Below are 25159 nucleotides of genomic sequence, written 5' to 3'. Positions count from 1 at the left end.
TTGGGGCTTTAAAGACCCTTTCACAGGGTTCGCCTAATTCATAACAATAGCAAATGATAGCAACGAAAATAACTTTATGCCTGAGGGGTCACCACATCATGAGGAACTATTAAAGACTTTCCACATTAAGAAGGTTGAGAACCACTGCCCAAAAGCCTTCTGACGTTGGCCTTGTCTTCCAGCAGGAGCAGCGAGCAAGTGAGTTCATACGGTCTTTGCAGGAGCAGCACCTTACCAAGGGCAGTCAGTGACTGTGGGTCTTTGATTGCTAGGAGATAGGTTTGCCCTCTGGGTTTGGTCCGGACATCACAGCTAGTGCGCCCGCCCATCTTCGGGGCCTCCCGGGCTGACCTGGCCCAGCATTCTGCCTGCGCCGCACTCCCTGGAGCCTCCAGGAGGGAACCTCTGGCCTGCCTGGCGCCCGGCTTGACTTAGGGCAGGTACAGAAGAGTCTGCAGCTGTTCCCACACCTTGGAGCAGGTGGGTGAGGGGGACGTGTGGAGGTTGGAGAGAGAACTTCAGACAGGAGCAGTTATTCAGTGTCCTCTCTCAGATGCTGGAGGACCTGCCCGCCGGCAGTAGAGTGACCTGCATGTTGACATAATTGGGCACCCCTTCCTGGTGGTTTCCCATGCCACGCAGCAGAGTGTGGGCAGTCGCTCTCGCCAGAGAGTGCGAATCGGCAAGTCGGGCTGGCCGGGACTTCAGGTGGCTTGAAGTCCACACTTGGAGCAAAACTGCTCCGCAGGCCTGGGGAGGGGGAGCAGAGAGGAGCTGCCTGTGCCCCCTCCCCCTCCCATCCCGAGGAGATCAGGATGCTTGGGGAAGCCTGCGTATTGGAGGAAGTCGGTGCTGTGGCTTCTCTACAAAGACAGGAATCCCATCCACTGTGAGCCGCCCCCTAAACCCTGCCTTCCAAGTGGCCACCCAACAGGCACAAATGCAGGGGTGGAGGGGGGACAGTCCTGGCAAGGGAGTGTGGGCAGTGCCCAGGTTTTAGAGCGTTGTCTGCCCACACTGCCACCGAGAGCCCAGCTGGGCCCCAGTGTGTCACTTCAGGTGGCCTGCAGCAGCCCCTAGAGGGAGGTGGGGTCCTTACCATTATTATCCATCCGACGCTCCCCAAACGTTAAGTATTAGCACGTCCAAGGCCACACGGGTGGTGAGTGGTAGAGCCCAGGCCCAGGCCCTTCCGTGAGCTCTGGCCTCCCTCCAATCTGACCATGATGCTGTCCTTCCTGTTAGCTCTGCCTCCCTGCCTGCCCTGGTGGGATGGTAGTGCGTTCACACCTTCCAGAAAGAAAGGGAAAGAGAAGCCAGATTCCCATCTGTCCTCACAAGTTGGTTTCTCCTGACTTTTGGTGTTGCTCTTTAACCGGCTCTTGGACACGTGATCCATGTACCATATAATTTACAGGTTTGAAGTATACGATTCTGTGGTCTTGCATGTCAACAAGAAGTTGTACATAGTTGTCCCCCAAAGCAGCCTACACCCTGCAGCTGGCCCCCGCGCACCCGCCCGCCCTTTCTGTGCCCCCTGGCGACACTGATGGGTCTCTCGAGATTTGCCTGTCTCTGGGTGGTTCCTGCACGTGGAGTCACGCTGTCCGCCCCTTGGTGGTCGTGTTCTGAATGTCTGTCCTTGTCACCTGCACTCGTACCTCACTCCTTTGCCTGGCACATCTGTCTGCTGGTGTATGACTTATGCCGCCATTGGTTGATCTGCGCATGGCAAGGGTGTTTTGGTTGTCCCTTGATTGGGATTATAAAATGCTTAGCTGTCTCCCACCAGCTTCTCCTGCTCCCTGTCATCGGCACTTTCGAGTCTAGTGCCGTGAGTCAGTGCAGAACCTTATGTGTTGACCCATCTACAGTGAGGTCTGTATTGCACACATTTTCTCAGCTAGGAAAACCTGCGGCACAGAGAGAGGAAATCCCCGGTCCACAGCCAAACCCTGTGTGCGTGTGGTGGACATGGGATTTGAACCCAGGGGTCGCGAGTCTCGTGTGGTCCCGACACAGTCTTCCTTCCATCACAGGCTCCTTGGGAAGGACAGTCCACAATGCACTGTCCAGGTCAAGGTGCCCCTAGGGTATAGAGCAGGCAGACGGGGAGTCATTGATTGCAGTGTGCCTTTTGTGTCAGGCACGGGATTTACAGGACATCATCCTGGACACACTACCACCTTGTCGGGGAGCTACCAGTGGTCAGGCCGGGGTGGGCTGGACCCGTGCACTGGGTTTCCTGGGAGGAGTTACATAAAAGTGGGGCCTGGAAACAAGTAGGAGGGAGTCGGGAAGCAGCCTGGTGAGGTTGGAGCACAGAGCTGAAGGAGGGTGTGCAGGGAGAGGAAGCTAGGGAGATGGGCGAGTGAGGAGCCCTCAGACTCGGGCAGTGCAGGGACCTCCTGCCCCGGACCTTGGGGGATGAGAGAGCTTCCCATGTGTCTGGAAAGTAGCTCAGGTGGAGACAGTCGGTAGACAATAGGACATCCCATTACAGAAGGGTCACAAGGAAGAGATGAAGTCAGTCAGGGTGCACTATAGCACCGATGAAACACACAACTTTCCTCTAACTCTTTAACGCTTCCCCCCACTATCATGGCCCCAGTTCTATCTTACAAATCTGGCTAGACCAGAGCATAAACATGGGTACATATAAGAGCTGGAAACACAGGGAATCCAGGACTGATGAACCCCTGAAGACCAATAATGAGAGTAGCCATACCAGGAGGGGAAGGGGAAGGTGGGGGGAGAAAAGGGCAATGATCATTGACAAACAACAAAGTGAGTGAAGGGAGACATTGGTCAGTGTAAGATATTACAAAATATTAATAATAATAATGTATGAATTTTCAAGGGTTCTTGAGGGAGGGAGGGGAAAACATGAGCTGATACCAAGGGCTCAAATAGAAAGCAAATGTTTTGAGGATGATGGCCACAAATGCGCTTGACACAATGCATGTGTGTATGGATTGTGATAAGAGTTGTATGAGCCCCCGATAAAATGACTTTCAAATGAAAGTGACTCAGGACCACAGGAAAAGCGGGTGCTGGAGGGGAATCCTGAGGCGGCCTGCTTCCCACTGTGGCTTCCTGGTGGGGACCCTGTCCCCCTAGGTGAAGCCCAGGGCCACACACAGTGAGCGAGCAAACAAGTGGGGCCAGCAATGGGCAGGACCTGTTGACCATGTGGTGATAGAGAGCTGGGCATAGGGGCATTTGGACAGAGGCCCACGGTGATTTGCCACCTGGATTGCGTCTGGTTCCAGGAACGCAAGGAAGGACTACATCACTGCCAAGTACATCGAGCGGAGGTACGCGCGGAAGAAGCATGCGGACAATGCCGCCAAACTGCACAGTCTGTGCGAAGCCGTCAAAGCCAGAGACGTGTTCGGCCTGCTCCAAGCCTACGCCGACGGCGCGGACCTGACCGAGAGCATCCCTCTGGCCAGCGGACATGTAAGCGTGAGGGTGGGCTGCCACCCGAAAAGACGGGGCTAGGGGTCCAGGCAGGTAGAGCTGCCACCTCAAGCAGTAGGCAGAAGGTAGCACCCGTTTTGCAAAAAATTGGCCATGGGTTCTTAGGCCACAAACCGAGTACCCCGCTGGTGAAAGAGAGCCCCTCTCTTGGGGCTCTGGAAGGCCGGGGAGCCCGAGGGGACTGACATCTCACCACACACTTCCGAGCACTGGCCTGGAAAGGAAAGCTGGGGAGCGGCCACCAGTGTCTGTCGCCTGTACCTCACTCTGCCTCCCTCCCTGAGGCAGTTGAAATCAGAGGTAGCCCCCAACATCCTGAGCACTCTTGAGAAGGTGGGCATCACTGCTTCGTGCCAGTCAGCAGTAACCTGCCGGTGACAAGGGCAGGGTGGCCTCTGTCTTCTCCCAGAGTGCTTTCTTTGTGGGTGTGCACTCAGTCCCAACAGCAGGGTTCCTGAAACCTCTAGCCTCGGTGCTGAGAGCTGACAAGCCAGCCAGGCGGCCATAGCCCGTGCTGTGTCCCCGCAGACCTGCTGGTGTTCTCTGAGGCTTGGCAGGGCTCCTGGGCAGTGCTGCCGGAGGGACCAGCCGCTTTCTCTGGGTGACACACGCTCCCTCCTTCCCTGGGCCAGTGAGTGTTAAAGACAGCCAAGGATCGGCGTGCATGGCCTTCTCTGTGCAGAGAACGAGGAAATACGACCAGTTTAAAGGGTGTTCCTGATCGGGACGGAGGCTAGGGGTTGGAGGGACAGGTGGTGTGAGGCCAGAGAGCCTCTCTGCACACAGATGGACACCGCCTGTAGCCACGCCGGGAGTCAGCCGACCTGCAGCACCCAGCAACGGCTGCAGATACATGAAAGGGGCCCGTGGGTGATGCAAAAAGGGACCAGTAGTACGAGCAGTTCCTGCTGCCCCTGGAGTCCCTGGGAAGGCAGGCTTGTGGGTGTGCTTCCCGGAGGGCACAGCCGTGCGATCCGGATGGAGCAGTCCTCGCAGGGAACAGACACACAGGCGACTGACAGTAACGTATCTGAGAGGAAGGACAGTGTGACCCACTTCTGAAGTCTGCCAACGAGCCACCCAGGGGTCCCAGGGCACATGTACCCTGCCAACACATTCCCTTAGACTGGTGGTTCTCAACCTGTGGGTTACGACCCCTTGGGGGTTATCGAATGGCCATTTCACAGGGGTCCCCGATTCATAACAGTAGTGAAATGACAGTGAAGTGGCAAAGAAAATAATTATATGGTGGGGGAGGTCACCACCACATGAGGAACTTTGTTAAAGGGTCAGGGCGTGAGGGAGGTGGAAGGTGCCCTAGAGACAAATTTGCAGCTTCTCCAAGAGATCAGATACGAACCCCCCCCCCCCCACCTCCCTGGTCTTGAGACCCTTCTGTTTGCCTTTCAGGAACCAGATGAAACGGCCCTGCACCTGGCGGTGCGGTCTGTGGACCGGACTTCACTCCACATCGTGGACTTTCTCGTTCAGAACAGGTACGGGCCGCGGACTGCAGGGTGGCGTGGTTGAGCAGGAAGTAGGATGCCGGCTCACTGCTGCTTCCCAGGTGTCCACATGGCAGGAAACAGCCGCCAAGTGTGCAGGGCTTCGTGCTCCACCTGGCAGAGCCTTGAGGACAAGACTGGTGCATCGGGAGATCGAATCTCATCCAGGGGTCTGAGAGTGCTCAGGCAGAGAGGGGTGCTGGGGTCTGTGTGTGCGGCCCAGTGCCCACCTTCTGTGGCCTGTGAAAGTGCTCCCACCACCGGAGCACAGGGCTGCAGGCCGGAGAGAGCGTGGAAGGGAAGGGACGCGCATGTTCCAGGCTGCTCAGGCAGGAAGGTCCTGCACCTGTGGTTTCCCGCGGCCGAGGGGCCGTTGTTTGTGTGCGCTTCCCTCCCTCCGCTGACCTTGCCCGGGTGGTTCCCCCCAGGGCACATGTGAGACCCTGGGCCATATAGCCCATGACTTCTTCCCAGTGCCTTGGGGAGGGGGTGGTGGTGAGGGGAGTGACAGATTCCTGTTAAAGCCATCAAAGCTGCTCCTCCAACAACAGGGTGGTCTGCACTCCCCTGCCGGTCCTGGGAGACACTGTACAGAAAGGGGCAGGGGAGCTGAGGTCTGCAGCTTCCCCGGGAGCGGGAGGGGAGCTGGGTGCACGGTGGAAGCTCACTGGATGGCCCGTACATCTGACTGTCTGAAAGCCCATCCAAATCCCAGAGCAGCAGGGGTTAAGTGAACGCTTCACTAATTAGTTAGATGCTGCCATTGTCCCTGCGTGTCAACCTGGGCAGGGAAAGGAGGGTGGGTTTCTTTTCTTCCAGAAGGGAGGAGGGTTGCGGGAGCAGAGGAGAGTTAGAAAAGGAGGCTCCTTTTGAACCAAAATCTTCCTCGGTTTCCTCCCGTGGGAGCATGTGGCCATTATCTCCTGATGGCCCATGTCTGTCCAGGGAGCACCGTGCTCCTCACATCTCTGATAGGGGTGGACGGCCAACGTTGTCGGGATTGCCATTCGCTATTGATTCAATCCCTCGCCCCACCCGGGGGGCATCTTGAATAGCAGCTCGTGTATTGAAGGACTCCGGGTGGCACAACTGTTAGAGCACTTGTCTCTGAATCAAAAGGCAGGCAGTTCTAAGCGACCCAGGGGCCCCTGACAGGCCCGCCTTCCTCTGACACCCAGGGAGTCGCCGTGAGCCGTAGTGCACTTGGTGCATCAGGTTTGTGGTCATTTCAGCGAGGAGGGTGTGAAAATGGGAGAACAGTCGGAAGGTGAACCAGCACATGGGGGCCGTGGGACTCTGGGAAAAAGGCTTTCCCTCTTCCTGTCCAGAGGGTCCAATAATCAGACAGAGAACCCTGCATCTCTGTGCTCCTGTGGGGCAGGATGGCTGAGGCACCGGACTGCCTACAGCTTGCCTCCGAGGCCCCGGACCTGCCAAGGCATCGCAGCGAGGGCTGGGCACTGTCCTCGCACCAGGAAGGATGGCAAGAGCGTGGGGCTCGCCCAGCGGGCACGGCAGCCCCGCCACAAGTTGCACTCATCCCGTCTGGGCTTCTCTGCCTTCGTCTGCCCTGCTGTGTGCAGAGGCTCTAAGAACGGGGGCTGCGAGTCTCCCCACCGCTAAGGATGGCATAGAGCGTCGACTCACACACTGGTCTGAATGCTGTCGGCCTGCTCTCAGCCTCGCTGACGCTCTGCTTCTCCCCCTCTCTCCCTCAGTGGGAACCTGGACAAGCAGACAGGTAAAGGGAGCTCAGCCCTCCACTACTGCTGCCTGACCGACAACGTCGAATGCCTCAAACTCCTCCTCCGGGGGAAGGCCTCCATTGAAATAGGTAAGTGAGCCCCTGGCCCAGGAGCTGTCTCCTTCCTGGCAGGGCAGAAGCCGAGCCCAGCCTCGGCGAGAACAGGCCCTTCCTGTGGGTTCCTGGGCCTCGGGGGCTCCTGCTCTGTGAGCCATGTGTCTGTCTGAGCTGTTAGAGGCACTTGCAGGCATTTCACAGTTGTGCTGAAGCTCGCCGAAGTCAATTCGCATGACTCTGGGGGAGTTTTGAGTTTCTGTCCGGAAACTACACCTGTCCTACCCCCACCTGAGATGCGATTGACCCCGTGACCCGGCTCTGTGTGTAGGTTTACTTGAAGGGGAAATGGGTCTCCTACGTCCAGGAGCGACCCTTGTTCGAGCTTGGCCCCCACCCCTTCCTTCTGGGATCCACCCGCGAAATCCTGACCGCTGGACAGGCTGTGTTTTCCCAGGAGGGCGTCCTGTTACCCTTTGGTGGGGAAGTGCTTTCACAGACTGGAGCGACGGGGATGAGAGTAGCAAAAGGTCCTCACTTATCTGCTTAAAAGCCCTGCGAGTTTCTCTTCAGTTTTAAAACGCTCTTAAACCTGAGATAATCTTTGGAAGAATGTACAAAACATTCACTTGCTAGACTGCTTGAAAGGAAACATCGACGTCCAATACACCCAAAGCCACGTCCACAGATGGACAGTGTTTGGGACGTTAGAGCTGTGCGCTGGCCGGCGCAATCCACTGAAACAGCCCGGATCCTGATTTGAGTTTGTTGATGACTGAGCAGTTTTACTCTCTTCCTTTTCTCAAGAGACTAACCCTGACCAACTAGACAGACTGCCCTTAGTGAGCCCCACTGACGCAGCAGGGACACGGTGGGCTGCGATCCGCATGGTCAGCGGTTCAAAACCACCAGCCGCTCCTTGGAAAGACGGGGCTTTCTACTCCTGTGAACCATTACAGTCTCAGAACCCCCCGGGGGCAGGTCCACCCTGTCTGTTACGGGGTCGCTAGGAGTCGGCATCCTTTCCATGGCAGGGAGTTTGCTCTGCAGTTCTTCGTGCCCGGCCCAGGGTGACAGCCTTCCGCCCATGGTGGGTTTCACTCCTGTGCTCAGTGTCATTTCAGGCTGCTTTCCCGTGTCTCCCCGGCCGTCCCTAGACTTCAGACTTTCCTGGTTCTGCCCTCACACCCTTCTTCCCTGCAGCTAACGAGTCGGGAGAGACACCTCTGGACATAGCCAGGCGCCTAAAGCATGAGCACTGTGAGGAGCTGGTGAGTCCCCCCCCCCCCCGCCCCACCCCGCCCCTGGCAGTGCAGTGAGGGGGCCCTGCCTTCCAATCCTGGGCAGAGTCTTCTGTGAGCCCCTGCAGGCAGGCAGGCTGCCCTCCTTGGAGAAAGTCTCTGGGAGGACGGGCTGCTCCCTCTAGTGGTGAGACTTGGAACAGGAGCCGGCCCCGCTTCTCTGTCCACACCTCACTGCTCAACAGTCCATCTGGGCTGCGCTGCCCCGTGCCTGTGCGAGGTAGCGTGAAGAAGGGAAAGGCCAGTGTTTGCCATGGGGACCCACGCTCTGATGGTCTCTTGTTTGTGATGCCCGATGGCAGGGGCGTTGTGAGAGGACTGAGGCAGTGGGCACACCTTCCCAGGACGCAGAGTCATCAAGCTCAGTGCTTTGTAACCACGCTCCTTTGGAAGGGAGTCCTGGTGGGGCCGGCAGTTCAAACGGAAGGACAAAGTGGAAGCTTTCTGCTCCCGTCCGATTTACCGTCTCAGAAACCCTGTCCTCAGACGGCTTGGTGACGGGGTGGGTAGGTAGACCTGCCTCCACCCGGATCCCGACTCTGTGCACGTGTGCCCGTGAGCTCGTTGGTGGCCCACAGCTATCATGTGAAGTGACAGGTCCCTTGTCCGCAGTTCACAGATGAGGAAGTGCTCACTCACAGACAAGTTGACTTTCCCAAGGTCACACGCTACTGTTTGGGAATGAGGAGATGTCCTAGAGCAGGGGTCCTCAAACAGTTCCCTGTCCCTCAGACCCGTTGCAGGGCCGGACTATAGCTTAACAAAAAACGATGAACAAATTCCTATGCACACTGCACATATCGTATTTTTAAGTAAAAAAACAAACGGGGCAAAAACACCTGGTGGGCCAGATAAATGTCCTTAGCGGGCCACATGTGGCCCGCGGGCTGTAGTTTGAGGACAGTGAATCTGCTTGTCTTTTGTACATCTAGCCCTGGTGGCAATGTGGTTATGCAGTGGTCGGCTAACCGTAAGGTCAACGGTTCAAAACCACCAGCTGCTCCGCGGAAGAGGCAGCTTTCCACTCCTGGTAACTCTTGACAAAGAGGTACAGCCGTGGAAACCCACAGGGGCAGTTCTGCTCTGCCCGATGGGGTCGTGGTGAGTCAGCAGGAAGGCTGTGTGTAGAGAGTAACCAGCTATCAGCTTCTCTGGGAGGAGTGGGAAAAAATAGTCCCTAAAATTGTTTTCCTGCCGAGCTTCGTGCTCTTGAACTGGTTGAGGCCGCGGTAGCCGTGGACACATTCGTGTGTAAGGAGTGTTTCCGTACCTGCAGCTACACATTGCAATTCCCCCACCTGCGTGGGGCTCCAGAGCATGCGTGAGGGTTGTCCAGGTTCTTGGTCACCCTGTGAGTTTGGGGAACGAGGCCAAAAAGGGACCCGGGATTCAGGTGTCCCATGCCCTGGCCTCAGACAGGTGGTGGCAGGGCTACCACGAGACTGGCTCCCACCTCTGCGTCTGTACGTGGGACTTGTCGTGAGTGGAAACAGGTGCGTTGGGTCTGAGTGGGAAGGCAGTTTGGATGCAGCAGCAGTAGGAGCCCCCGTGGCACTGTGGGTTAGGCAATCGCAGTTCAAAACGGCCAGCCTGCCTTGGGGCTGGGCCAGGGTGGCCCTGTAAAGATTGTGGGGTTGGCAGCCCCATGTAGGCATGCTGACCCACTTGGAGGGATTCTGCCTCGTGCAAGGGGATACTCAAGGCCTCGTCAGTGGTTCAGCAGCTGCGCATTCAGCAGGTAAAGTGACGTGAAGAGCTTATGGCCAGTCCAGCTACTGGGTAGCATTACAGGGCCAGCACGAGCTGTCCGTCAGTCGTTCCTGTGAATGTCCGTGCCCTGGGGACTGCCCTGCCGGAGTGGCTTCTCTGCCTTCTGATCAGCCCGACCCTTCTGCCCAAGTGTGCTGGGCATCTTGGCGGGAGACCGAGCACAGGAGCAGCATCTCTGACGGCCCCTGTCCTCCTCAGCTCACGCAGGCCCTGTCGGGAAGGTTCAATTCTCACGTCCACGTCGAGTACGAATGGCGCTTGCTCCACGAAGACCTGGACGAGAGTGACGACGACGTGGATGAGAAGCTGCAGGTTTGTACTGGCTGCAGGAGGGCAACGGCCTGCGGGGGGGGTGGGGGGGAGGCGGGGGCAGCTGTCCACACGGCAGAGAGCTCTCTCATAGGAAGGAGCGTGTGGTACACGTGGGGTTTCAGTCCAGTAGACTGGGGCTCCCCTTTTCTGCTACGCCCCACAGTTTTCCAAGGATGGTTAGTTACGTGATCAGAGGCTTCCTTCGACAGGCCAGGGAGTATCCGGGCGTGCCTTTGAGGAGGAGAAGCCGGGAGGCGGCTCACGTGTCTCTCTGTGGAACAAGGGGACAGTGCGGCAGGCTTTCCCCAGCGTGGTCCATTGCTCACCTGGCTCCTGGCTCAGGTTCAGCTGTCTCGGCTGTTTGAATCTCGCCAAGCCTCACCTGAAACCCGGAAAGCCACAGCTCCCTCCTTATTGGATGAGGAAATGAAGCTTCACGAGGGAAGGTGACTTGGCTAAAGTGAGAACTAGACCCTGCTCTGGCTGTTGAAGCCAGTGGCATCTCGTTGCCCTTTGCAATCTGGGACAGACGGGCACTCTGGCAGTCTGACTGTGGCCCCCACGCTCACTCCCCGGTGGCACCTGCCTGTCCACAGTGCTCTGGGGGAGCCTGCCGACAACTTCCAGGTGGGAGTCACAGGAATGCTGCCTGAAACCCATTCCGGGGCTTCATGGTTTTTTAGTTACTATTCTTAGAAAACTTTTAGAAGGTTTTTATTTCCAAAGACAGTGGGCGTTGAGGGTAGCCAGTAAGGCGTTTCCAGAACTGACCGTGCCGTGGAAGCTTCTCCTTGGTAGGACCTGCAGCCTCAGGAGGAAGCTGCATTGGGTGCAACAGCAAACGGCTGAATTTCATCTCAAACCTGTTGCCACTGAGTCGGTTTCCACCCAGGGGCCTTATGGACGGACTAGAGCTGCTCCAGTGGGCTTCCCGGGTTCACACAGTGAGCAGGGACCATGAGCAGATACGGGACCCGGCATGGGGACTGTGAGCACGGGAGCCAGCTCGGCAGCACCTCCCAACAGTCTCCACTCCAGCAGGCGGTTGGTCAGGTTTTCCTGCCCTGGGGAGCCACTGGGTGCATTCAAAGTCCTCGCCTTCCAAGTGAGGACCCAGCACACCAGCGGGCTCCTTCCATTACACGAGGGCCAGCCAGCGTTCCCTGAAAGGGCCAGGTTGTCCATACTGTAGGCATGAGGATCTAAACTACCAAACATCGCAGTCCTCATTGTGTGCCGATAAAACTTCACAGAGCTAGGTTGCTGGCAGTGGCAGGTTGTGGTTGGCCGGCCCTTGGCATGAGGGGACTCTTCAGAGAAAGTCCTCTTGGGAAGATCCCCGTACTCTTCTTCCTGGAAAGCCAGATAGCTGTGGAGGCTGTGCCTGGATGGTCATGGCCGAGGGACCGATAGGCGGGGTGAGGAAGCGTGTCTATGAAGAGGGAACGCAAGAGCTGGGCTGAGTGCATTTTTGATAGCAAGATGAAATAGCCTCCATGTAGAGTTCGTGAACCGTGTTGCGCTCATGTGTGTCGTGATAAGAGGCGGACGAAGAGTGTGGGAAATCCCGAGCTTTCCTGCAAGACTGAAGAATGCCCAGGCCATCAGTGCCCCTGCAGACAGGGTCTGCACGAGGCCGAGCCCCAGACCAGAAGGGGTAACTGAGAGCTACAGGTGCCTCCCAGCTCACGCACCTTCCTCTGCCCCAACGTTCCTCCTCCAGCCTAGCCCCAACCGACGGGAAGACCGGCCAGTCAGCTTCTATCAGCTGGGCTCCAACCAGCTGCAGTCCAATGCCACCAGCCTCACCAAGGACAAGCAGCGGGGTTTTGGGCCCAGCATCTTGCAGAACGAGACTTACGGAGCCATCCTGAGCAGCAGCCCACCCCCCAGCCAGCCCGTACCCCCCAGCACCACCAGCGCCCCCCCACTGCCTCCGAGGAACATTGGCAAAGGTACTCGAGCATCCGGGCTCCCTGCAGACACAGGTGGGCTTTCACATGGCTGCGCTCCTGCTCTGGGGCAGTGGCGGTTGCCCTGCCCCAGGCCCATGGCATTTGGACCAGTATCAGCATGTGTGTCTTTCCTTCGGGGCCTCTTGCTTTATTGTCGTCTTTCTCTTCTTCAAAGACGTTCCTCAGTCTTGGGGTGCTGTGTGGTGGTGAGATGTTCTTCTGACTGTGAACTGAGGCACTGTGCCCATGGTTTGTGGGCAAGGGGCCTCCCCTCCAGAGGGGGCGCTACATACAGCTGCCAGCTCTGAACCAGGTGCTCTTGGAGGGGATTTTTCAGGGTCCCTTCTGCCCCTCTTGTCTATAGCCCATCCCACTCCCCATGCCCTGACCTTTTGCCCTCTCCCCCATGGCTGCTCCATCAGCCTGTGGCCCCTGCGTTCCTTCCTTCTCGATCAGCCTGGGAAATCGAGGACACTAGTGTGGGTGGCAGTGCTCAGCCGGCTGTGAAAATATAAACAAGACCCTGTGGGGACCACTGGGACCTCCGTGCCCAAAGCACGGGTCTGCACAAAGTCCCGCCTCTCACAACCCTGGAAGTTTGCTTCTAGGGGTGTATGTACTTATGTATATGGATACATAGATATGTATATGCACGTATGGATATAAATCACGCTCCCAACAATCCATTGGCCTCATACCAGGCAGCTGGCCACTGTCTTCCTGCTGGCCTGCAGGCTCAACACGCAGCAGGCGCACGTCTGCACTGGCAGGTGGGTTCCTGTCAGGGTTGTCGGCCACAGCCCGGTCAAGAAGGAACTGTTGGCGCCTTGTGCACTGTAGGGAAAGGCCTAGGGAAGACCAGACCAGTGCTTGTGCAGGGTGACAGCCCAGGCGCCCCCCCCACCCCCCCGCTGATCTCCCCTGTGGCCATCCGGGGCGGTGCCGGGGGTGGGGGAGGAGAGCGAGCTAGCTCATGTCCTGGAAAGGGTGAGTGATGACAGTAGATGGCTGGAAGGCCTGATCTGGCCAGTTGCCTGGCCACATGCCGTTGCTTTGGGCGTGTGTGCTGAGCAGGGTATCTGGGTGCATGGCAGGCTCTGTGTGTTAGGCTGGGCTCTCGAAAGAAACAAAACAAGGACTCTTATGAATATATATATATGTATATATATTTATGTACATACGTTTATACATCGAAAAGGAATATAACAGCTAATTAGTCCACACAGGCTGCTGGGTCCAAGGTCAAGGAAGCAGACAGCAGAGTTCTCCCTTGGGCAAGGCAAGCAGAGTCTGCCCACAGGCTGCAAGTAGCAGGACGGGTCACCAACAGTTAGGAGCTTAGCGAAGCAGGCCTGGATGGAATCTCAAATTCAAGCAATGCAAGACGACAGGATCCACCAGCCTCAAGCTCAAGCGATGTACATACACACCAGCAGTGTGGTGGAGCAGGTCTCAATGGAACCTTAAGTTCTAGTGACATGATCCACAGGTTGGCCTGGTCCACAGATGGTGTAGCTCACAGGTTGAGGCAGAGAACTAGCTAAAGCAGCAGCATGCTCCAGCACACTGGTCCAATCACCAAAGAGCATGAGAGAAGGGGGCGGGCCTTGCAGAACCATTTGTCTCTATGCCCTCCAATCAAACTGCGACCTGATGAATCCCACATGTTCCTATTGGCCAGGTCGGTACAGTAAACCTGTCTCACACTGCCCCCGACATCAGGGAGGCCCAAGTAAGTGTGATGAGCCATAGACTCACCCCTCAGGAGCAAACCACCCACTGTGGCAGGTATGACACCAGGCACCTCAGTGTAGTACCCATTGCCTCCTCCCCCCCCCCCCACCCAGCACCCTGTCGCCATGTGCCCCACAAACCTAGCCAGACCGATCTGTTCCGAGGACATGCCAGAACCAGGCCAGAAGCTACAGTTCCCCCGGGCCCCAGGAAGGGCTGAGGCCGGGTCCTGCTGGTGGCTCCCCCCTGACCCTCCAACACAGACCCACTCTCCATGTGTGAATTTGTGTCCCCAGACTTAGAATGATCTGGCCCCTTCATCCCTACTAGTGAGGGTTCTCGGTGACTGCATCAGTGCAGAATGCTGGCTTTCCTGGGTGGGGTCGTGAACGTGGAGGCGGGGCCTCTTTTCGGCACCACTCTCACTCCTGAAGGCTCAGAATGCCAGGGTTTTGTTGTTTCCGTCACCCTTCCTTTTGTGATTTTTCTCTTTAGAAATTTATGCTTTGGGGGGTGTGAACTGTATTTTACACCGGCTGCCCACTCCTGGGGGGGGTCTTCCCTGGCTCCCCCTCTAGTCCTCACTGGTTTCGGGGTGGGGTGCTCACAGCACAAGGGAGTGGAGGGTATGAGAGGGCCAGGCCTTGTGCTCTCCTGGACCCCATACGGTGTGCCCTGGGAGGGGGCCCACCCTCCTTCCGAGGGCCTCCCTGTGGGCTTGGGGCCGCCAGGGTCTGTGCCGAGTGGACGTCCTCAACAAGGCAGAGCACAGCGCTTTGAACAGAGGACAGGCTGTGACCAGGAAGCCCCCGGGCCCCTCCTTTTGGGGCCCACCCCACCCGGGTCCATGTACGGGATTTGCAGGGGTTTGAACCTTTGTCTCCACCAGCTGGGTCTGTGGTGAACGGGGCTCATCGTTGGATGGCAGTTACTACCCAGGGCTCCTGGAGAAGCCCCTCCCGGGCAGAAAGAGCTGGCTTTCCATTTGCTCAGAAGATGTCATTTTGCTTGTATGTCTCGTCTCCCTCTTCAAAGAGCTGCTTCCTGATTGAGAATCGGGAATTTTAAATATTAAGTATTCGGGTTAAAAAGAAACAAAATCAGCTGAGAACCTGCCTGGCCTGGCCGGTGTCGGCATCTTCTGGGCGAGGGAGACAGTAACACGTCGCTGTTCCCCGCCTGTATGCTGCCCTGCAGTCCTGTGGTCCCCGTTTGTGCGGGAGGGCGTCAATAATGCAGTGTTCTGTTTCTGTTTTTGTCCCGTGTGCGTGCGCGCCTGCGTGCACCTGGTGTAGTTCAGACAGCCTCCTCGGCTGGCACCGTGTGGAAGACAGACTCTGTCCGTGGGGACGGTGTCAGCCGGCAGCGATCTTCGTCAGATCCGCCAGCTGTCCACCCACCGCTGCCCCCTCTCCGCGTGACATCTACCAGTACGTCTTGTTTTCTTCTTCCTGTCCTGCCCGCGGGCTCGGGGGACGTGGCTGGCAGTGGGATGCTGCACCAGGGCCCTGAACCTTCTCCAGCTGTGGCCCCCACCCGGGGGCAGCTCCTGCCTGGCCACACCCAAGCTCCCTCCTCAGTTGTCCAGTTTCTCAGCCACCCTCCCCCCTCTCTCTCTCTCTCTCTCTTTCTAACCCTGCTCTCCCCTCTCTCTCTCTAATCCAGCCCTCCTCTCCCTCTCTCTCTCTCTCTCTAACCCTGTCCTCCCCTCTCTCTCTAACCCTGCCCTCCCCTCTCTCTCTAACCCTCCCTCCTCTTTCTCTAACCCTGCCCCCTTCTAACCCTCCCCCCCTCTCTAACCCAGCCCTCCTCTCTCACTCTCTCTCTCTCTAACCCTGCCCCCCCCCCCAACCCTGCCCTCCTCTCTTGCATCAGCCCAGGGTGTCACTTTGCTGAAGCCTTTGGTGGTTTGCAGTACTGGGGACAGTCCTTTAGACCACAGTCGGGTGCACGCTTGTTTCTCAGCAGCATGTAGTTGGAAGTCATCCCCCAGGCCTCTGTGGGTCCCCGAGTGCTGCCCTGTACTCCCGCCCGGCTTTGGAAGCAGGCAGAAGGAGAAGGTGCTGTGGAGAAGGCACACGGGGTGGGAGTGGGAGCGTGAAAGACATGGTGCATCGTGTGTGACAGCAGGTCCCACGAGTGTCCGCTGCACCTCGTGGCTGGGTCAGCCATTGGCGCCTCAGTGTGAGGGAGCAGCTGCAGATAAGATGTGGCCCCTGCCCAGGTCGGGGGGTACATCGGGCCCCCACTGAGGCAGGCTGATCGTCACTGTTTCAAGGACGCTAAAGCTAAGGTGCTGCTAGATGGTTGCAGGAGCCAGGGTGGCTCCGCTGTTATGGCACAGACAGCAGTTCAGATCTACCAGCCCCCCCTTGCAGAGCCTCGCTCTCAGGGCAGGGGCGCCTGTCCTGTTGGGTCCCCATGGGTCGGGGCCCATGCGTGCATGTTAGCTAGAGGAGGGAGGGCCCAGGGCGGAGGAGGCATGTGCTGCTCCAGACCTCGCTCGCTTCCCGCCTGGGGACCTTGTCAGCTCTTGGTGCCTCAGCCTCAGCTTGTGTCGGGGCTGAGGACAGAGCCCTCCGCCAGGCCCTCCTCGCCCATGGCGGAGCCTAGGGGCACTCTGCCCTCAGATGTGGCCCGGCTGGGCAGTCCAGTGAGATGGGTGTAGCTGCATCTCCCTTGGGTGATGGGTTGGCTGAAGCAAAAGGCGTTTGGGCCCACGAAGGGGCAGACACCACAGCGAGAACGGGGTTCCCCAGCCTCCCGTGGTCGTTACCCCCGGACTTGGGGGGCAGGGCAGAAGTCCACGCTGGCTTCCGATTGTAGCCGAGGAAACATGCTCCCGGTGAATAGAAACTTTCTGACGAGTGTTGTTGGGCGCGGCTTCCCGGGCAGTTGGAGAGGACTTTTCACCCCAACTCGTTCATCCGTTTCCCCAAACTCTGTTTCCCCGTGACCCGGCAGCAGGCTTCCCCGTGGGGAACGTCAGGTGAGAACCCGGTGCTGGGAAGCCTGCAGTCTGACTTCCACTTCTGTCTCTCTCCCACCTTCCTCTGACAGATCCCTCGGCTCCCACGCCACCCCTTCCGGTGACCAAAGCCCCCAGTGTGATGGACACCTTGAACCAGCAGATGAAGCCCGGCCAGCCGGGGGGCCCACCGAGCAAATCCACACCCCCGCCCCTGCCGCCCCAGCCGCCCAGCCGCCTGCCGCAGAGGAGGCCCACTCTCGGGTAACCTGCCCCCTTCCCGCCCTGACGGCAGGTTTCTGTATTCACGCACATGCACACAAAGAAAACATACACACACACCTCTGCTTCTGTATCTATCTGTATTGGAAATCATGGCTTTACACGATATCTCCGATGTTGATTGTTCTAGAAACAAATCCAGGAGCCGTGTTGAAGTAGCAGGTTACATGGGGCTACCAATCACCAGGTCAGCCGGTCACAGCCACCAGCTGCTCCTTGGTAAAAAGATGAGGCTTTCTAATCCTGTTGAGGCTTCTAGTCTTGGAAATCTGCGGAGGCCGGTCTACTCTGGCCGACCCGATGGCGGTGAGTTGGTTTGGACTCTGAGGGACAAATCGAGACTCCCTGGTGGTGCGGAGGTGAAGCGCTCACCTGTGCTGCTGCACAGTGAAGACCTGCGAGCCCCTGCTGTGAAATGACAGCCTTGGGAACCCGATGGCGACGCTGGACTCCAACTGGAAGGGTCCACCAGGCCAGCACCACTGGACAGCACGCACACCCCCGCAGACTGACATGAACACGCTGCTCCTCCTGGGGACCGGCTCTTGCCGTCCGGAGTGCGGCACCGTCTGTCTGGAGCCTGAGCTCGGGATGCAGAGGCTGTGGGTGGTCCAGAATCGGGGTGCAATTCGGCGACTGGGGGCAGGGCCCTCTCCTCTCCACGTGTGGCCGCTGGGACTGATGATTAGACCTCCGTGTGCGTGACCTCTCCAAACACCTGGGCTTGCTCACATCACGCCTCCCAGGGTGACCGAGTCCAGATTCCTCGTGGACGGCGAGCGGGAGAGGGGCTGCCAGGCAGTGGCACAGTGCGGTCCCGGATGACGGGCAGTACTCAGGAGTCATTCACTGCCAGGGGCACTGAGGTTTTTGTTTGTTTCTGAAAATGAGGCGGTAGGTGTGGTAAGTGGAGGCACCTGTCGCCTGGCATCAGCAGATAGGGTTGCACCACAGACTCCAACAACCATCGGGGTCTCGGAGATCAGTGCTCTCGGTGCCCCCCATCTGAAAATGTAGACGACAAATCCTCATACGGCCACTGCCTCAGTCACAGCCGTGGGCAGATTCACTCGTCCCCTGCCTGCCCTCAGCGGACCCTGTGTGTGGTCATCAGCCTGCCTCCTGTGCCGCCTTCCAGTTCCTGTGTCTGCACCATGGGGACGTGCAGCGCCTGCCAATGAAGACCAGAGACCGCTGACGGGAGCGGCACGTGCGGAAAGCCACAGTCCTCATCCCAGGGAGGACGGAGAAGATGGATGCTGCCCTGGATTTGGTTTTTCTTGGACCGACCACCAGGGCTGCTATCAGCAGCAGCGGTCTAGAGCCCAGAGCAGGCGCTGCCCTGGGTGAATCTGCTGCACAGGTCTCCAAGTGTGAACGGTCGAATGTCACTCTGGGGACTAAGGTACAGCTGGCCCAGGCCCCGGTGTTCCTGGTTGCCTCGCATGCATGTGAGAGGGAGGACGCCTGCAGGAGAACGGATGCATTCCCATGGGGCGGTTGTAGAAGACTGCTGAAAGTATCCCGGACTTCCAGTCTCGAAAACAGGGCAGCCAGAATGTTCCTTAGAAGGGAAGATGGTGAGACTTTGTCTCGCATACGTGGGACACACTGAGAGGTGAGCACACTGCTTGATCAAGCAGAAGGTCACGGCAAGTTGAGCATCCTCTGAGATGGATGGACTCCAGGCGGCAAGGGGCTCAAATACACCAGTTATGAGGGTCGCACAGACTAGACGGTGCTTTGTTCTATGGTAGGCGCCCACCTGGTGGCACCTAACAGGACCTCCACCTCCTAGTCTTGGGAACCAGCTCCGCTGTCTCGTGTTCCTGCATGCTGCAGATGGGCGAGGCTTGACGGCCAGGCCTGGGGCATGGCAGAGCCTTCAGGGCCCGAGGTCAAGTTGCAGCCCCCACCCCTGTACGCATGAAGAGACCAAGGCCCTGCGTGAAGACTGGACTAACACGGCCTAGCCTTGAGCTTGTAGCCCCACACTGAGATGATAGGCTTCAGTCTGCCATCCCAGTCCCAGGCTGCTTCAGCACGAGCCCTGGCCTTAGGGCCAGGAACCTCCAAGCTAGCTTTCCTCCCTGGGCTTCTCTCCCCCTCTTTTTCTAAAATTGAGAGATAGTTGAAGTAGTACGGCCAAACTTGGTTGACACATCCCTGGCTTGGATACCCAAAACCAAACCCCCTGCCATGGAGAGCATGCCAGATCATAGGGTTGAACTGCTCATGGGTTTTCAGGACTGTGACTCTTTACTGTGGGAGTAGAAAGCCTCACACACCCCCCCACAGAGCGGCTGGTGGTTTTGAACTGCTGATCTTGTGGTTAGCAGCCCAAAGTGTAACCGCTGTGCTGCCAGGCTCCACTGACTGGGAGACGCTGGTCCCTTAGAAAAGAGGGCCAGTTGAAGGGCAGGTTGTGTGCCTTTTATGTTTCAGGTATCACTAAATGTATTTTTTCTCTTTGTAGGACTGACAGAGTGACCCCAGTCAGCAGTAAAGGCCAGCCAAGAGGACCTGGTAATTATTTAGCTTACACTGGACTTTATCTTTGCTTAGTCTGTCGGGGTAAAGAGGGTGACATTTCCAGCCAAGTGGCCAGCGTGTGTCCGGTCCGGGCCCAGCCACATCCCATGCAGCAGAGGCCCGGGATCCCCCTCCTGCAGCCCCTTGTCTTGTTCCCTCATCTGATGTGGACACTTCAGATCCCACTCTGACACTTGCTGCATCTGTAAAAGCTGTGTATAAATCAGGGGGTTGGCTTTGAAGGAGCCTTTCTCTCAACTGATGAGAATTCTCTGCAAATGTGCCTCGGCCTTGGCTCCACGGCGTTTGTATTGCTTGTCTCACGGTATGAGGGCGGAGGGGGGGGGGGGGGGGCGGACCAAAGTCCTAACGCTGTGGGTCTCTCTGAACAGAAGCTGTGGGTCCGCTGTCCAGCACCTTGGCCATGCAGCCACCAGCACCCATGCCCCGGAAGTCACAGATAGTAAGTGGAAGCTGAGACCATGACGAGACCCTCTTTTTCTCTCCATGCCCCAGGCATGGGCGCAGAGCTCGGGGGAGCAGGTTACCCCGACCACGGGGAGGGGCTGCTGCTTGGGGGCAGAATTGCTTGGATCTGGGCAAGCCCGTCTTTCTGCTCCTGTGCCAGGGGCCACGTGTCCCAGCTCCAGAGGGGCAAAGTGCAAGTGTACACACACACACGCACGCACTACCAGCACGACTGAACATACACATACACTTTAACACCATCACCACACACACACTACCAGCACCACTAGACACACATATACTCTCTTTAACACCATCACCACACACACATAACCAGCACCACCACTAAACATGCACATAAACATACACTGTGTGTAACACCATCACCACACACATGCACACGCTGCTTCATTTTCCCATTGCTCCGAATGGCTCTGCTGTGATTCCTCCTGATTTTCTGACCTGATGCCTCCCTCCTCCCAGGAGTTTCTCCTGAGCCCTGGTCTGCTGCAGCCCTGCTCCATGCTCTGCAGGCCTGCATCCAGGACCCGGGCGCCTCTGAGAGTGCAGGGCCCGTGGCTCTGCTCCTAAACTGCCCCCCGAGCCACTGCCCAGGGATGCGTGCACTGCTGAGTGGATTACTGCAGATAGAGCGAGGCTACAGTTTAATATACTGCTTGTTTTCCTTTTGACGCATTGTTAACTAGTTTCCATTTTCACTATTTCCCGCTCCCTTTTGAGGTGACATTTTGCGGTTTTATTTGTCATTGGGGTTTTTGTTTGATTTTCTTTATATGAAATCCGGGACAGGCGAATCTATCAGAGCACCTAGATTACTAGCTCGTTGGGGTTATGGCAGGGCGGTTGGGGCAAACATGGTAACAGAATGAAGAAAACTATCAGACATTACTGGTGGTGTTTGCACAACTCTTCAGTGTGCCATTGAAGTCCATGTCCGTCAGTGAAGTGGTCAAATACGTGACATCTTGACTTCTCTCCTCTGTTGCAGACAAAGGCAAAGCCCAAGCGGGTCAAAGCCCTTTATAACTGTGTGGCCGACAACCCCGATGAGCTGACCTTCTCCGAGGGCGACATGATCATTGTGGACGGGGAGGAAGACCAGGAGTGGTGGGTGAGTCCTGGCCTGAGAGGTGGTCCCAGCGTGCTCTCTCCCGGGCCACCCGTGCTGTCGCTTCCCGCACCGCGGGCCATTCCTCCTGGGTTGCTGGGTTGGAAGGGCGTGGGGAATAGAGAGGCTGAGCTCACAGCAGAATCTCCGGTCTCAGTCGGAGAAGCCCAGGGCCTCGCCAGGCATCCTGGGTCAGAGCTGGAGTCGAAGGAGCATGGGGTTCAAACCCAGGCTGTGCCGCCGTGGCAAGCGTGCTTCTCGGTGAGCCGTAACTGCGCCGCAGAGCACTGCGGTAACAGGAAGCACCAGTGAAAGGCCGCTGCTGTGAGGGTAAAGCAGCCAAGTCACTCCCAGCCACTGAGTCAGTTCTGACGGGAGGGCGGCCCCGGAGAACAGGGTAGAACTGCCCCCTGGGTTTCCGGTAGAAAGCTTCATCTCTATCACTCATCCAACAAGCGGCTAGTGGTTTCAAACTGCAAACCTTGCAGCTAGTGACTCAATGCATAACCCAGATGCCTCTCAAGATGAGCGTAGAATTAACTAATGCCCTGAAAAGTATACACACACACTCACTACCTCTCTCTATTGACATGTATGTATGTTATGTATACAAGTTTTATAGGTAGGCAGGCAGGTAAAGAATACATGGGTGAGTCTATAAAGAAATGTGCATAAAAAAAACATTTGGGAAAAAATGTGCATCATTTCAACCCTGCCTCATGTAGTCCTTTCATTTGCCTAAGTGTCTTACATTGTCGAGCTCCCACTCAACTGTGTAATTCACCCAGAGTTAAATTAGATGGATTTATCGGAAACCTCCACAAATGCTCGGTTTTATTCAAAAAGGTCCAGGCCACACCACAGCCACTGTCAGTGACTGTACAGTTCACACTCTTCCGATACGGCATTGTCTTGTCACTTTAGCCCAGAAAGGGCGGATGGGGCGTGGTGACAATGTTAGCTGCCTGGCCTGCCTCCCCTGAGGGGCCGGCAGGGCTCAGTGGAACTTGATGAGGGAGGTCCTGATCCATCAGAGTGCTCCCCCTACTGGAGGCACCCCGAGTTTCAAAAGTGAGTTGAAAAAACACACCCCAAAACTGGCATTTTACCCAAAGTATTCTCAGAATAGATTGTGTGTGTGTGTGTGTGTGTGTGTGTGTGTGATTCAAGTGCTGTAATACTTTTCGGAGATGCAGACTTTCAGGGTTTTGATAGCCATCTTTTGTTCATTTCAGATCGGCCACATTGACGGAGATCCGAGTCGCAAAGGGGCATTCCCTGTATCATTTGTGCACTTTATCGCTGACTAATCGCTACTGAACAAGAATGGTTTCCTCACCCGTTGCTGATGTTCCTGTCACAGTGCTGGTGCCCACCCTTGCCAGACCGGCTTCACAAACTCTATTTGCTCCACTGCCACTCTTCCGCCCTCAGCCGTCAAAGGCGGTTTTTAATGTAGAGATGAATTGGTTTTATAATTTGGGGTTCTCATGAAACATCGCTAACTCTTTTTAAGAATAACTCTCTCCTGAAAGGCGAACTGGATCAAGACCTTGAATCTACGTTAGTAGCGAACCCTAACCATGTGTAAGGTGAAGGGCAGTGAAATCTCTCCCTCCTGCTGCTTTTGGCTGGATTCAGAAGTCGGTGACCCTGAGGGCAGCCGTTAGTGTAGGTGGCCAGTCACCCAGCCCTGGCCGGCCTTCCAAGGCAGAATGCCAACAGCTCACCTGGAAGGGTCCGTCTTCCTTTGAAGCCTCCGTGTTCGCTTACAGCCACCGTGGACATGTCCACACTCACGCTGCACTTGCTAGCTTTCCCCGTGGGCTTGCAGCCATTGTTGTACCCCGCATGTGTACAGCCTGGTGTTGTGAGCAACCTTACTGTCGCAAACTGCCGGTCAGTTCCTCTCTCCCGCAGGAGTAGCAGTCTGCTCAGTGCCAGCGGGACGTCAGGACAGAAACCGCATGTCCTGCATTTGGTTGCAAACAGAATGGCAGATTGCAAACGCAACTCTAAACTCGTTACCTGCTTCAGCTGTCTCGGAGTTTGCCCTCTTGACTGTCGCTGGTGGCACTGAAAGCAACTGCAGAGAGTGCAGTGGAGCGGCCATGCCTGTGAGCACACCGGGCCTCCCCTCCGAGCACGCAAGCGTGTGTACTCAGCCTAGTGTCTTGTATCAATCTAGCAACGGGAATGGTCGTCACACTGTCTTGAAACGTAACCTCTCCATTTGTTGGATTCAGAGCATCAGGAATCTGTAGGTCCCAGTACACCTTTGATAATTCTAAATTATCCCAATGTTAGTTAGAAGCCCATGCTATCATACTTACGCTGCTGGGGGGAATTCGTTGTATGTGAGCAAATAAAAAAATCAGCTTGACTGTCATACGTCTCTCTTAGCCACTGTGAGCCTAAGATTCAGCAGGAATATTGGGAATCTTGACACTCCGGGGAAAGGGACGTGATGCACTTGGGTTTGGACCAGAAATCAAGGAAGCCATTTGGGATCCGCTGGGAAAGCGAGGCAGCAGTGGCGTGACTGCCTTGTTAGGATGGTGCCTTTGACCGCAGCAGCCTGTCTTCTCCACGCTAGACTCCGATAGGGGGAGACTGGTTTGTTTAAATTGTATTGAGTATTTTGCTGTTAGAAGACACAAACTGGAATGCCTCACGATGTGTACGGCATTTGTGCCGTTTGCCTTTCACAGTTCCGGGTAAAATGTGTTCGATTTGTAATTAAGGTTTGTTTTGTTTTAAAGCACTACATCTGTTTTCACTAATCGCTAATTTCCATTGTTTTGATCTTTAGTTTTGACCCATAGATCTAACAGTCAATGTGTACGTTGCACAGTGCACTTCTTCAGTCCTCCAGCAGCCTATCTGGTGAGCAGCTTTTGGCCTCCAAAAGGAATTGAAGTTGATGCATGTCAACATTGGCATTACAGTCCCACGCTAATCCATCAGGTTCACTGGCACGTGAATGTCTAGGAAGGATTTTTCCATAATGTGGCGGTGCTGTTGTGCAGTAATTAATATTATTCTTGCCAGAAGAGAAATGATGTATTAACTTCCCTGCGAATATCCTTTCCTAGGTATTTGCTCTTTGCAGATTAAAAACAACAGGAAAACATTGTAGATAGCTATTTATATTTAAAGTTTACGTTTCATGGACTTGAGCTGCAGGATTCTGGCATTTTGCATGCCATTTCTATCAGATCTGATGTCAAAGGGTCAAAGGGACAGGGCTCAGCAGTACATTGCAGACCTACAGACCCCGTTACTGTTGCGGGTAGATGGCGCAGCCGCAGCATGGAATGCTATGTGAGATGTATGATACTCAATCCATTCACTTGATTATTTTGGTCTAGTTGCAGCGCAACTGTATATATTGTATAACCTAAATCAATTTCTTATTTTCATTGTCCTTAATGCAGTGATTTATAATTAGAGCATGTTTAATACGCTTACTCTCCTTGTTAACTAGTCATTTGACTAGAAAAAAATAAACACACTTTTAAATGGGCATGGCTTTAATTGTACTGTTTCATCTGAGTGTGAAGTAGAGGTTTCCGCACTGAGCTGTCTAACTCAGAGGTCCGAGGCCCAGAGCCCTGCCTGCTCAACAGGGGAAGGCAGAGTAACCTGCTTTTCCAAAGATGGACTCAAACCCGACTCACCATGCCAGTTACATGTGGCAGTTCCACTGTCCTGTGGGATCGCTGAGCCAGCATCAGCTCAGGGGCCAACAGCAGCATGTCGGACATGAGATATCAGAACTGCGAGTTACTCTGAGCATGAATGGTGATCTTTGAAGGGTCTATGAACTCTGGGCTAAAAATCGTGGTTTTGACCCCTCCTTTAAAGCATGTACGTTGTGAGTCACTGTTCAAAAGCAGCATAGCCTGACCCGGGGTCGCCA

The 25159-nt window shown here is 56.0% G+C and overlaps 1 protein-coding gene across 4 annotated transcripts in view; it reads left to right on the top strand.

Annotated features, from left to right (window-relative positions):
- Nucleotides 1-24763, top strand: part of ASAP2 (ArfGAP with SH3 domain, ankyrin repeat and PH domain 2) — a 202054-nt gene extending 177291 nt beyond the window's left edge. The window contains exons 17-28 of one of the 4 annotated variants that reach the window (XM_075557131.1): nt 3273-3462; nt 4894-4979; nt 6707-6822; nt 7990-8057; nt 10056-10169; nt 11893-12124; nt 15154-15288; nt 16919-17090; nt 19585-19634; nt 20033-20103; nt 21118-21240; nt 22473-24763. In XM_075557131.1, the coding sequence (XP_075413246.1) occupies nt 3273-3462; nt 4894-4979; nt 6707-6822; nt 7990-8057; nt 10056-10169; nt 11893-12124; nt 15154-15288; nt 16919-17090; nt 19585-19634; nt 20033-20103; nt 21118-21240; nt 22473-22547 (1432 nt within the window). In that variant the 3' untranslated portion in view covers nt 22548-24763. Of the gene's footprint in view, nt 1-3272; nt 3463-4893; nt 4980-6706; nt 6823-7989; nt 8058-10055; nt 10170-11892; nt 12158-15153; nt 15289-16918; nt 17091-19584; nt 19635-20032; nt 20104-21117; nt 21241-22472 lie in introns of all 4 variants that reach the window. The other 3 variants (XM_075557130.1, XM_075557129.1, XM_075557132.1) reach the window with 3 other exon arrangements.
- The last annotated feature ends 396 nt before the right edge of the window (nt 24764-25159 follow it).

Source organism: Tenrec ecaudatus, chromosome 8, assembly GCF_050624435.1.
Source record: "Tenrec ecaudatus isolate mTenEca1 chromosome 8, mTenEca1.hap1, whole genome shotgun sequence".
NCBI lineage: Eukaryota > Metazoa > Chordata > Mammalia > Afrosoricida > Tenrecidae > Tenrec > Tenrec ecaudatus.
The sequence above is the reverse complement of the archived record's forward strand: the minus strand, read 5'-3'. Positions and strand labels throughout refer to the sequence as shown.